At 40.7% G+C, this 13,135-nt stretch overlaps 1 protein-coding gene across 1 annotated transcript; it reads right to left on the bottom strand.

Moving 5' to 3' along the window:
* Positions 1 to 240: 240 nt before the first annotated feature.
* On the bottom strand, positions 241 to 11,851 carry dgcr8 (DGCR8 microprocessor complex subunit). The gene is made up of 14 exons (XM_085424351.1): positions 11,720 to 11,851; positions 10,434 to 11,400; positions 9,498 to 9,660; positions 8,265 to 8,407; positions 7,371 to 7,710; positions 7,064 to 7,261; positions 6,850 to 6,951; positions 6,335 to 6,433; positions 5,382 to 5,464; positions 5,077 to 5,177; positions 4,340 to 4,446; positions 2,995 to 3,122; positions 2,176 to 2,289; positions 241 to 1,954 (listed from the first exon to the last, which is right to left on the bottom strand). Exons 2-14 carry the CDS (start codon positions 11,118 to 11,120, stop codon positions 1,871 to 1,873), a joined length of 2,349 nt encoding a protein of 782 aa, XP_085280477.1. The 5' UTR covers positions 11,121 to 11,400; positions 11,720 to 11,851; the 3' UTR covers positions 241 to 1,870.
* Positions 11,852 to 13,135: the final 1,284 nt, after the last annotated feature.

Genomic DNA, 13,135 nt, shown 5'->3' with positions numbered 1-13,135 from the left:
TATCACAGGAGCCTTGGGTAAACAGATGTGTCCTCTTGTAGAAAAACCGCGGGGCAAATACTTGAGTGCACAGCAGTTTCCATTTTGTTCCAGCAAGTGACGGGTCTATGCATTTTCCTGTTAGTCCATATTCTCTTCAGTTCACAGCAACATTGAGTTTTCTATAAAATGCATAAGACTATAAGCTTTGGTATACACAGTTTCATCAGCTTGTTGGACTGAATGACTTTATCGCTGTTGTTTACATCAGTGCCAACTAAATTTTACAAGTTTGCCTTGAAAGAAAAAAAAAAACAATTTATGGCAAACGTACACAAAATAGTCCATTCAGGTGAATCCTACAAATCTGGATGAGTTGTAGGCATATTTTCTTGAGACGTTTCTTGGCCATTTTTAACTGAAAACACTATCTTAAATTCTTTATCAAGTAAATAGAGATTGGTCTTTCCACTTCCTGCTGAAGGGTGTTTTAGGTCCAATGTACAATATATACTCTTGAGCCCTTCATGAAATGGATTAACTAAGGCAACATGTAACCAACATGATTTTTTTAAAATAAGAATATAAATGAAAAGCAACTGAAATGCGCTTTGTGGTTAGCAACTGTGCATGGCATTAGCATATGAATAAAAATCCAAGTGCGAACTAAGCGCATAAGTGAAATGATCCCCAACATGTTACAGTACTGTGTCCCTGTGCTTGGGGTATACTGCAGTGTCACCATGTAGCAGGAAGCTCTTGTAGAACCTGACCTTCACCGGCTTAGGCCTAATGTCAGATATTTGTATGGGCACATGTGCGTGCCCTTTTATACTAAAGATAATTTAGAAGTAGTAGCTTGGTATCATTCAGAGATGGTGTCACAGTTTTTTTCCAAACAGTACCTCCAGCTTCACAGCTGGGTTAGTAGTCGGTGAAATTCATTACTTATTAAATGAAGGAGTCCCTTTTTAATACAGTCGTATTTAACAAACATGCATTTTTGTTAAGAATATCGACTGACATCACTGAAGTTTCGTATTCCATAAAACAATCTGTACTGGTATCAGCGATGAAGACATCAGGTGGGCTCTAGCTTATGTCTTTTACTGAAACAAATGAAAAAGGCAAGACCCTCAAGAAAAAGTCAGCCCAAATATTCCACTAGGAATTATTCCAGGAATAAAAGCAACAGTCAACAAAAACATCTGACAGGACACGAGTGTGTAACAACAGTGAGCACTTCACACCGCATGTTGCCAACGTGCAAACCAAAGACAGCATCTGTCAATTCTGGGGACAAACAAGACCGCACACAGCTGTAATCATCACTCACCACATCCATAACACCTACCATTAAAATAACAAATAAAATAGGAACTTTGCTTCCAATTAAATGAACGGTATAAATACAAGTATTAGTAGTCCCTTTCAAATACTTTTAGCACAGAGAAAACTATCAGCTGCTGGTACTATGCGCTCATGACTGGTGAAAACAAGCCTTCAAAAATAAAACCAGTGTGTGCAGTGGCTTTCTCCACTTTAAGAGGCATGCAAATCTATTTTGATGTGGTTCATCTTATCAAGTAATGGTCACTTCTCTGGACACTGGGGGGGAGGGGGGTTCTCCTACTGCTGTAATTAGGATGCATCTAGAGAGGTAGACGATATTCGCTCTACAGTCTGTTCAGTCCAACACTTACTTCTACCAGCTTAACCAATTAAAACAAGTGAAGGAAGTAAGCAGTAATATCAGCCTGGTCAACCCTTTACTATATTGCCATTTAGATCTCAGTGATGCATAATTAAGTGGTGGATGGTGGGGTGTGCATGTGTGTGATGTCTGACAGTGACTGGTTTTCAGTGCTGTGGTTCATCAGTGATTTGAGATTTAAACGTCGACAGTGCAGAGGGGTTCACTCCCCGGCTGGGCAGATTCCATTATGGTCATCTTGGGTTTCTTCCTCGTTTCCTCCTGGTAGAGAAAATAATTAAAGTACAACAAGCAAGATAACAAAAACAATTATTCTCAAGTACAAGATTTTGGGTAGTGTACATGCAGTCTGGCCAACCAAAGACTGGAAGTTACACTCCTTTGTTTTGTCTTTTTTATTTACAAAAAAATAAAGCTAAACATTACCCCCCCCCTTTCTTTTTTTTTTTTAGAACTAAAATCCCAGTAAGAACCATTCCTACCCTCTGTGCAGCCAGTTTAATCATCTCTTCTTGCAGTTTGTTCAAGATATGAAGGTTTGGCTTGTTCTTTTTGGCATACTGCTGGAGCTCGATCACGCTCTTGTCGGAGCTCTCCTGAGAAGTAAGATCATTTTATAACGACATAGCACATGACACTTCATGATAACACGCTATTCAGCTCATCAACACATGGCAGTACCATTTCAATATGTGCAGAAAACTGGTTCAATTCTACATCCCAGTCATTGGTTTAAAACCCAAAATCAATGACGTAGCAGCCCATCCGCTGTTGACCAACACTCTAGGAGCAGAGCTTTGTCATCACATAAGCTCATTTATTTTATTATGCATAGTAGTGACTTTGGGCTTACGACTGTAATTAACAAAGGATCCAGCTTTATTTAGCTGGACACTTCAAATGTTCCAGCACTGACCCACTCACATCTTTTTTCCTGTCATAGACACCCAGTTCCTAAATAAATTAATAGAAAGCAGCATCTTAAAACTGCATCTTCTTGCTCTTCATCCTGTTTTCAGACCCAAAATGAACTGTGGTTTGAAAAAGATTGACTGCCACTTGCTCCAATTCAGTAGAGCATCCACTGTTTATCAGTGTACTTGAACAGGCGCCCTCTGTATCGGTCACAAAAACTATGATGCACAATGCTGAGTTAAAGCTGGAGATTGCGACTCTGTGGAAAACGGTATCTTCTTATCTAAAGACACTTAAAACCCACAGGAACTATATTAGAGACCAAAACAATTTTCTTCATCTTCAATGCTTTCTCTTAAGACTTTACAGCAGCTGTCAGTCCTTACCTTCTTGACCATCTTATTGCTCTCTCTGCCGTACATGCGCAGCAGTGAGCCCCAGTTCTTGACGTGAGGATGTAGCATCTGCAAGATCTTCTGAGATGCTAGCTGTTTGCCAACCCTCTTGTTCTTGCCTAGTTACAAAGATGACAAATACAAATAACCTGTCACTGAAACTCACATGTTAGTGTCACAGTGAAAACTTGTATTTATCACTTATATTGGTTTTATTCTGATTTTTAGTGTTTTTATTTGCATGATTTTATTCTGTTTGTATTGCATGTTTTTAGTGTGTTATGTGACATTGTTTTAATCCACTGTGGAATGGCTGAAAATGGGATAAATTAGTTGATAGGGATCACCCGCTGAGGTATTGGTGTCTCCAGAGGTGCTGTGTAAAGACCTTTTAAAAGCAGGCTAGCTGAGCCCTGGGAGGACAGAGGCCCCAGATATGAGCAGGCCAGGTGAAAAGAGGGACCCGCTGCCTGACCGTGGGGTGCAACACCTAATCAGGAGACGTGGCGGCGCAGTCCTGACAGCAAGGAACGGCGACAGTGGGAGACAAACGCGTGTGATTAGCAGCAGGGCAGAAGTATACCTCCTGCATTTGTGAGTAGTGTCTCCACTTGTTCGCCAGATGCAGCCGGGTTGGGAGAGGGATGCCATGGCTATAAGCCAGGGACACTTCTGGGACGATTGTTCTGGCCCCTATTTGTTATTTTACAGGGCGCTGATGCGAGGGGAGCCGTGGTGGCATTGCATGATGGACTCCGGTGCAGAACGCAAGCTGGGCTGGGATGCGATGGGCCTAGTGAAGGGATAGGAGGAGGATAGGAGGCTCCTCCTTGTCTGTTGGAGACTAGACTGTTGTGGACTCCGCTCTGGAGAAAGAATTCCTGGCCTGCTGGTGGACCCATAATGAACATGTGGCATGATTACATCAGGGGATTTTAGTGGATGTAGAAAATTGTATTTTTATGGGTTTTAGAATTGTTTTACTATATAGACAACATTTTATTCTGTAGGTTTTTTTATGCTCCCTGGCCTGGTAATAAACTGCTTCCGATCAGACCTGCTTCATCTTTGTGCGCTTGGTGTCTGACTCGCTTGCTCGCCCCCTTGTATTTAAAAGAATCATTCTCTTTAGCATGACATTCTGGCACATCAGCTTTAGTGTCTGCGTTACATTAGCAAAACAGGTCCACTAAAAAAAACTAAATAAAAGGAAAATAATTGTAATAATATGGACTTCATTTACAAAGCAATTCTGACAGCTGCTTTGAACTTATCTATAAATAACACCCAGCTATGCTCTCGCCAGATAGAAATGCAAAGATTAGGGTCTACTTACACCAGCCACGCACAGTATGTTTCCCACATGTCATCACATATTCACTCTTCTGGTTCTTCCCCGGGATCACCTCAAATTTAATGCTGGTGTCCCCCATCCCGTGGTTTCTGCAGTAAGGAACAAACATTTGTTTTCACATGGATATTTGAAATCTGTCTGCGTTTTGCACAGACACCCCAATGTCCAATCAGCAGCTGTGAACTTCATTCTCTCATCTTGATGACGAGCAGCTCCACCTTATCATTTGAGTTAAATGCCTTTCCTTGTTTTCTGTCATATATATGTGATAAAGGATTATATTAAACAGTTACCGATAATAAAACCAGTGTCTGTACAAATAAGCCAAATGATCCATTTCAAACTGATTTTCCCACTTATGTTTCTGGATGATATCCTGAACACTGGCATCTCGGGCACACAGCCAATCAGTTGTTTCAATCCATGTACAAGGAGCAGTCAGTCAGAAGAAAGATGGTGAGGAGGGACTCTAACAGCTTGTTTCAAATAGAGGGTGAAATCAAAGACTGCAATAAGGCCAGTAAAAGACAGTAAGGATCATTTTGAAAAGTTAATCATGCAGAGCTGCTCTATTAACAATATGGACGCAGTCGTAGTATAAATCCCACAACAGGTGACATAAAGAGGCCTGAGAGAGAGAGACAGAAGAAAAAAGGACACACACATCGCTTTAACAATAACAGTTTAACAATATTAATAAATACTCAAATCTACTTTACCTTTTAAGGCACTCATGAAGAATCTGATATGGCGATAGTAGTCCTGCTTTGTTGGTCAGCTCATATACTCTTGAATCTTCTATACTGATATGATTAAAATACTGCAGGAGAGAATGCACTGAATGTCACCACTGCTGTGTCATCTTCAACTCTAAAAAGATGTGTTTTACATTTGAAGGAAGTATTATATGAAAATCTTGGCTTCAGAATCAGGATTTAGCTTTGCTTCAAGAGTAAACAACAAAAAAAAAAAAGACAAAAAAAGAAATACACACAGAAAAAAATGTCAAAAAACGAAAAAGTACCTCCAGTTCATCGCCTTCGACGGGTTTCTCCTCCGAGGTCTGCTTCACAAAGTCAGGTATGAGGATTTCCAGTGTTGCTCGAGCTGCAAACACCCAGTGAGATTTTACAGCAGGTGAATGTGCAAATATTTACCACATGTAATACAGTGTACTGTTATCTTGCTCCATTGTGGGGAGGTGCAACAAAGAGATTGTTCTTGGAGCTGCAGTGTGTAAGAAAGTGTAACCCCTTGACTTTTCAGAAGACCTCTCTCTCACAAAGCAGATACATCCAAGCTATTCAGTGACATCCAACTAAAGCCCCTTTACTATCAGTACCTACTCGAATCGACTCACCACGTTTTCAGGGTTTTCCATTAGGTCATATTACCTGGTACCACGTACTTTTTTAGTACCTTCTCGGCCGGGTCTGAGCAGGTACTAAAATGTGATGTCGTCAGACTCCACTGCCACTGATTGGCTGGTCAATTGCGTCACTTGATGAGTGATGAGAGCCTCTCTCATTCACGAAAATCAAAACCATCATTTTTAAAAAACCCGGCAACGAATGACAGGACCACAAAGAACAACGCCGGGGTCCCCCGAGTCTGACGGAAAGCAACAGAGCGAGCAGCGGGTATATTCTTGCCTCAACGTCCACCTTTGTTGTAGCGTTTGTGGTGCATTCTAATAACATGCGATGTATTGCTATAACAACGAAAACACACATTAGGTGGCGCTCATTTGCAATGGAAAACCAGTGAATTGGAGTCAAGTCGTGGCTACGTGATGTAGGTACTAATGGAAAAGGGGCTTGACATGTTTTTTAAGGTCATTATGCTGATTTTTTTTTAAATTTATACCAACTCCAAAGGACAACCTCTAATACAACACCATAATTTTTTTATATATTAAGCTGTGACCAATATCAACCACATGATCAAATGTCCAATATTGTAAAGAAGAAGAATTACCAGCTTTATTCTTGGCAAGTTTTTTACTGCTTGCAGTCCCTGTGCCGTATGTGACTCCATCTATAATGACTGACGCTCCAAAGGGTTCACTTGGGTTCTCTGTGGAAAGAATGGCAAATTAAAATGGATATTCCAAAAAGGTCAACATCAAAAACAGGCAAAACACAAAAAAACAAAAACACTTTTACTAGTTTATGCACAAAAAATCCTGATAGAAAATGAGTGGAAGAAGTAATAGCGTACTATGAATTTGACTGTCTGTGCATTAGCTGCTTGATAAAACCAAATCAGAGATCATATATCGGGCTTTCACATTGCTTAATAGCAGTTTTATATGTTAACCCGGTGTTTTTGCTCCAGATCCAACACCAGGTTACAGCTCAGTTGTTGAGTCTATTTAAGATAAGGTAAAAAGAGAGCTACTGACATAGGTAGCTAACCTGCTAATATTGCTTCGTAGTACACCCTTGTAAATTACTGTATTACCTTTGGCCGCTTAAGAAAGAGGAACTTACCACAATCAAAAAAGTTGTAAACAGGGCGAACCTTGAGGATACGCTGCATATATTCATGTAAGATGCAGACTTCAGACTTTCCATTAGGATTTATAACAAATTCTGTGGAAACAAACAATTCATTGCATCAACAAACAAAAACTTAACAGGATATGTTTAATATGTACACCCAAATGTATGAAATGTACACAGTATGAATCACAGGTACTGGCACCTTTCTTAGTAGGAGCGTCCTGGACTGACAGTGTGATGAGCTTCTGGTTGGCAGGCAGGATAGGTCTTTCCGACTCTGCCTGTTTCCTCTTCATGTCTCTGTTGAACTGTCTTCGCTCAGCCCAGGTGCGAAACTTCTTGACAGTCACTTGTTCAAAGTCAAAGCATTTCTCCAGGTACAGGCGAAATTCTTCAAGTTCTGCAAGGAAGTTTCAAGATGTCAGATGATGTCTTTTACTGCAGCAAAACACAAGCAAACAAACAAAAGAACATTTCAAAAGTCACTGCTAGTGTGGGAAGCTATTTACCGATGGACTCATCCTTGCACACCTCCACTTTGGCCTTGACCTGCCCTAAGGCTCCTTGTGCAGAGTCACAGGGAAGAGACTCTTTATTTTGGATGCTGTTGTCAGTGGTACCTTCTCCATCCCGACCTTCACCAGGGAGACTGGAGGGTGGCATGACATCCTGGTCCTCAGCTGTAGCATCTGATGTGCCTACTTGCTCTCCCCCGTTGGCCTCCTCAGCAGGCTTGACAACAGACTCCTCTGCATCAGGCACCACTTCCCCATTCAGCTCCCTTTCCTCCTGTTCCTTCATTTTCTTGTAGTGTAGGCAGGGGATGCTGCTTACAGGTGGGTCGTGTTTCTGTTTGAACAATATGTTAACAGTGCTGTAAGTTTGAGACTAATTTTAAAATGACCTGGAAAGTGTCCATAGGCTTTAAATAAATAAGGTAAAATCTCTCAAAGTGATGTTTACCCAGCTGTAAAATGTTCAAGATGTAGCTCATCCAGTGCCGATATGCGTTTTGGGGAAAACAGTGTCGTTATGGTTTTCTTTAGGCAAAAACATTTGAGCCTTTGTTTCCTCAAACACTGTCAGTATTGGCAGGGTTCCCAAGCCCTTTAAATCACTAATTTCACACTAACTTGAACAACAAAAATAACACCACATCAAATGTTGTTACTTTTGTATTATGTGAATTAACTCAGATTAATCAGGAACAAACAGACGAGGAACAGTGCAGAGTTTAGGCTTTTGGTGGCAGACTACTTTAGTCCAAACTGAGAGCAGAAGCAAAATCTGTCACTAATCTGTTTAGAGTGTTGACACAGGCAGACGTTTAATGTAAGCAAAGCTAAATTTTATTCCACCAGTTTCATAAACAGAAACAGTTGTGAAATTTATGCCATTCTTACCCTAATGCTTCCAGTGCCAAGGAAGTACGGTCTGGACCAAGTGACCACTCTGGTCTCTCTGTGCAGGTAGACTGGAATGCCTGAATTATGGAATGTCATTATCCATCCATCAGGGAGAGGCTCGGTGGGCGGACGTCCCCGACCTAGTACATAAGAAAATGCAAATGTAAATATAAGTACTACATAGTACACTACACTTTGTGGTATACCTCATTAGTAATACTAAATACTGACATTTCTAGGAGTTGTAATAATCATTCATTCAAAAAACATCGAAGGCATTTTTATTCATTTGCTTCATTTTCCATGTAAATATAATCCAAAACAAATCAAAAAAGCCAGAACAGCAACCATTACTAAGACTTTAACACGTGTGAGGTTTTTGTCAGATATTCAAGGCAAATTAGAAGAATTTATTTTTCTGTAAATATTTTGCTACTTTGAAAAGAAAAGTTCTTTACAGTCTCAGTGTAGGTGCATGATATCCCTCTCACTCTTAGCAGCAATCATTACACTTTAGGTCACCTTGTTGTAAATAAGCACCTTGCTAAAAATCTATGGGAGTTTGTCCCCTGTGAAAAAGACATCGCTTTTTAACTTTGAGACCGAATCATGTTCAGCTCATGGGTATGGGGTGAAGACTGAGAGACTATTTGCTATTCATTACATCAAAACCATCATTAACAGGCCTAAATGCTTCTTAGCTGGGAAAGTGAAGTCTTTTCATTAATTTGCCTTTAAAATGCGACCAATGCAACCACATTAATTTAAAGTTTGGTAAAAGAAAAAGTGAGACACGGTTCTGAAGTTGAAATTAGAAACTTCAAACAATGATTTCTGAAGGAACTTTAAGGAATTTGGAAAATATTTCTGCTTTGTCTTTTAGGATTTCAGACCAGACTTGTTTAGTAGGTCATTCTGTGTAATGCAACAACAACACTCAAAGACAGCAATGACCATGTGCTGTTAGACTGTGTGATCCTTTCAGAGGACTTCTTAGTTGTCTAGTGTATTTATAGAGAGCACATCTACCAAGCAGTGTCTCAAAGGAGAGCAGGTTATTTCCATAGGTCACACACAAAAATATAATATACAAAAGATAAAATCAATTTCCTACAATTTCAGATGGTTTATTTAAACAAAAAAACAAAAGTAACTAATAAGACAAATATGTGGCACATACAAGACAGTATTTGCAGTATACTTCAGACTACAGGCCCCTCCCCAACTCACTCTTCAGGACAGTCTTAATTTTGGTCATCATGGGTTGAACACCTCCTTCACCATCTGACTGATGATCACTGTCCCCACCATATTTATCCTCTGCCGGGCGCATCTTCTTTGGGACTGGCATGCCCTCCTCCAACAGAGCGTCGACATCATTGTCAAATTCCTCCTAGAAGAGTGAAGGGTTAAGGCCAGCAGATGATGATTGTTGGGCAGTTCTAGAGAGTACTGAATTCTTTGTAGTCTTTTCTCAGACTGTGTGTTTGTGTGTGTGTAACTCTGTAGAAATATAGAAAAAAACATTACAGCTGCAAAATGGTGCATAAAAGCAATTATGAGTTTAGAAAGAGAGGATATGCCCCTCTGTTAACTAGCCAGGTTTCAAAAAAAAAAAAAAAAATTACCTTGAAAATAGGAAAAGGGCAGGCACGTTAAAAAATGACCAAAGCTCCACAGCTGTGATTTTACTGGCCAATATTTCCTCAAAAGTACCAGCTGGTCCGACCAACCACAGTGAGCTTAAAGCCTGTCAAAATGGATTCTCTAAGGATCTCACCAGAATTCATCCGTCTGACAGTAACTTCTCCTACTAGAAAATCATATGAAGATCTTTTGGGTCAAATGCAGACTCCGCTATTGAAGGTAAAAATTAAAACACTGACCTCTTCCAGCTTCACACTTCACATTTTCAGTGATTTAAAACAAAACAAAAAAACATTGGTTATCAAACATTTACTTAAACATTTGGTCCTGTTTTTATAAATAAAAGCTTGATGCAGAAGAGTGATGAAATATGACATTAAGAAGTGTACTGTACTTGCAGTGACTGTAGTGTTTGTGGTCTGCATTAGTCCTGCATTATTATGTATTTCACAACGAAGGACAAACTCAGTGCAAAGTTGTCACTAAAAGGGGATACTGCAAATAAAAGTCCAGTCATACCTCATAAGAATAAGCCGTGACTTCGTCATATGCCTGTTCCTGCTGAACTATGACGTCAGACTTAAAGCCTCCATGCTCTCCATCGTCGGGCTCCAGGAAGTTCTCGTAGAGGTCATCCAACTCATCCAGGACAGCAAACTCAACCTTATTCTCTAGATCTACCTCTGTGTCCTCTGACTTTCTGCCTGCAGCATTTGCTGCTCCACCAGTCACCTCGGCTACCTCCTGCTCACTAGCCATGTCGTGCAACTCACCATTGAGACTTTCTAAGCCATCCTCGCTCCCTGCCTCCTGCCTCTCACCTGTATATAAAACCTTCCTCTCTTTGCTATTACTGCTTTCAGTGAAGCTCACACTAATCTTAACATCTCTGAGCAGCTTGAGATCTGGCAGAAACTTGGTGACCGGGGGAGCATGGCGGGCTGTTCTGGGGCACGGTGGGGCGGGACTGGCCTCATCTGAGAGATGACTACAGAAAGTCAGTGAGCCCCTGCTGAGGGGCTGCTGTGTCTTGGTTTCCCCGTCCCCTGGGGTGTATGTGTATCCATCACCACCAGAGCTAACGTCCATTACCTCTGCGTCACTGGACGTTTGCAGGGGAGGTGGTGGAGGTGCTCTTCCCTCATCTAGGCCAAAATCATCAGGTGGCTCCAAGGGGAGAGGGGGTAGAACATCATCTATCTCCATTTCCTTATAAATATATAGCTAAATTAAATAGACTGAAATTTTAATTTTAAATTCTTTACTTAGTGAGAGGCTATCTTCTTATCTAAACACAGAATGCATGCAGAAGCACATCCCTGCATAGGCCACGTACCAGAGGTGAATATGCTAAGCTGACTACATTGTTCTTTTCATTAATGTAGACAGCTTTCAGAATCACTGTCTCAATTATTGGAAATCACAATGCATTCAGCTTAATATGGGATCTAGGCACTGATCATCCTCCACTGCGATCTTGTGGAAGCTAGAAAAAAGGGACCAGTGAGAATAATGTCAGAAAGCACAACTTTATTACTATTACAATACGATATTTAACGTAAAAATAGCTTCGACAAATAGACGTGTTTTGGCTTTGAATTTGAATATGTTGTATGCAAACTATACATTTGAATAAAATGGGGAACAACCACTCTTTAGCGCATCTGTTCAGCCCGAAGCTTCACAGTGGGCCCCTGCTAAGGTTAGCATCAATGCTAATGAGCTGAGCTACAGCTCACCGAGCAAACCCGCAAAGGTCAGCAACCCATAAAACAGCCAGATATTTGGGATACAGGCGTACTCACTGATAAATATGACACGGGTATCTCCTCTTGGGCAACTATCTACCTTTCTAAATTAACACAATTCTCGTCGCGCCGCCATCTTGAAGAAAATCCTAGCCGCGGCTCCCAAACTCATGCCCCGCCTTCCTCTACCGGCTTTTTCAGAACCGGATGTTCACATGGCCAATCACTGCATTCTTCAACCGCCATTATTCGGCCAATCAACACGACAGCGTCACACCTCGTGGCCTATCAGCAACATGGCAATGCTTCGTGCTTTCCCCTAAAGCAGGGGACACGGTCCAAATTCGAATGAAACCAACAGTAATTGTAACAACGTCTCCAGCACTCTCATTCCTTTCAGTGGAAATAAATATATTTGGAAAAACCTTTATATTCAAGCATCACCCACCTAAAACAAATGATGGGCATATCCTGAGAAAAGTAAAAGTTCAGTATTTCTCAGTATATATGAATTACAAGAGCTATAAAGGCACATGTAATATTCTGGAAGCTAAAAAAAAAGTATTTTACTTCATCATCCAAACAATATGTTGACATCTACAAACACTCTACACAGAGTACTATGGGGCGCGGTTTGTAAACTGAAACATTAACAGCAACATTTTTCCACATTTAGCTCCAAACCTTGTAAAAACCTGTTGTTGTTTTTTTAGAACATTTATGAAAATATTTGTAACGTTTTTTAATCAAGGTCTTTTCATTGAAAGAAATCATATAATCACAACAATAGCATACTGCTTATAAACTGAAACCCCACTCTCCTGTCTGCCAAAGGAAGGGGGGGGGGGGGGGGGTCAAATTAGGCAGTGTGATGGAAAATTGACATTTATGGACATTTCCACAAATTGTACAGAGGCAACTATCCATCTTTCCATTTGTCAGTAAATGTCAGAGATGGTTGCCAGGTAGTGTAGAAGCTGGACGTAGATCCTTTGAGGGAGCATCTTATCTTTTCCTGTTTAAAATACTGCATAACCTCTATGATCCAATGTGAACATGAAAGGAGTGAGGAGTCTTTCCAATGCAACAGCACCTGTCTCCTGGCTAACAGAGTATAAAAGGCTATCGTTTTCAACTTTATTTGTGTTCAGATGCCTACCCTGTGGGACGGTACCAACTAGTCCAACAAAGGGACATGGCTCAAATGGCTCTCCTAAAACTTTAGAAAGAGTAGAGAAGACTACTTGCCAGAACTGATGATGCACTGAACAAACCCAGAACATATGTAGAAGGGTGGCTGAAGCCTGCTGACATTTATCACAGGTAGGACCCAGATCTGGTCTAAATCTGGACAATTTAGTCATTGACCAGTGTAGTCCATGTACAATTTGTATTTTTCCAACCTTTATTTGATTTGTACATAGCACTGTGCACAACCACTAAGCGTAACAAAACAAGTAGCTAAACTTACAT

The sequence above is a fragment of the Rhamphochromis longiceps genome, linkage group LG12 (genome assembly GCF_057381845.1).
Source record: "Rhamphochromis longiceps isolate RC_006_pf linkage group LG12, R_longiceps_female_GT1.1, whole genome shotgun sequence".
Lineage (NCBI taxonomy): Eukaryota > Metazoa > Chordata > Actinopteri > Cichliformes > Cichlidae > Rhamphochromis > Rhamphochromis longiceps.
The sequence above is the reverse complement of the archived record's forward strand: the minus strand, read 5'-3'. Positions and strand labels throughout refer to the sequence as shown.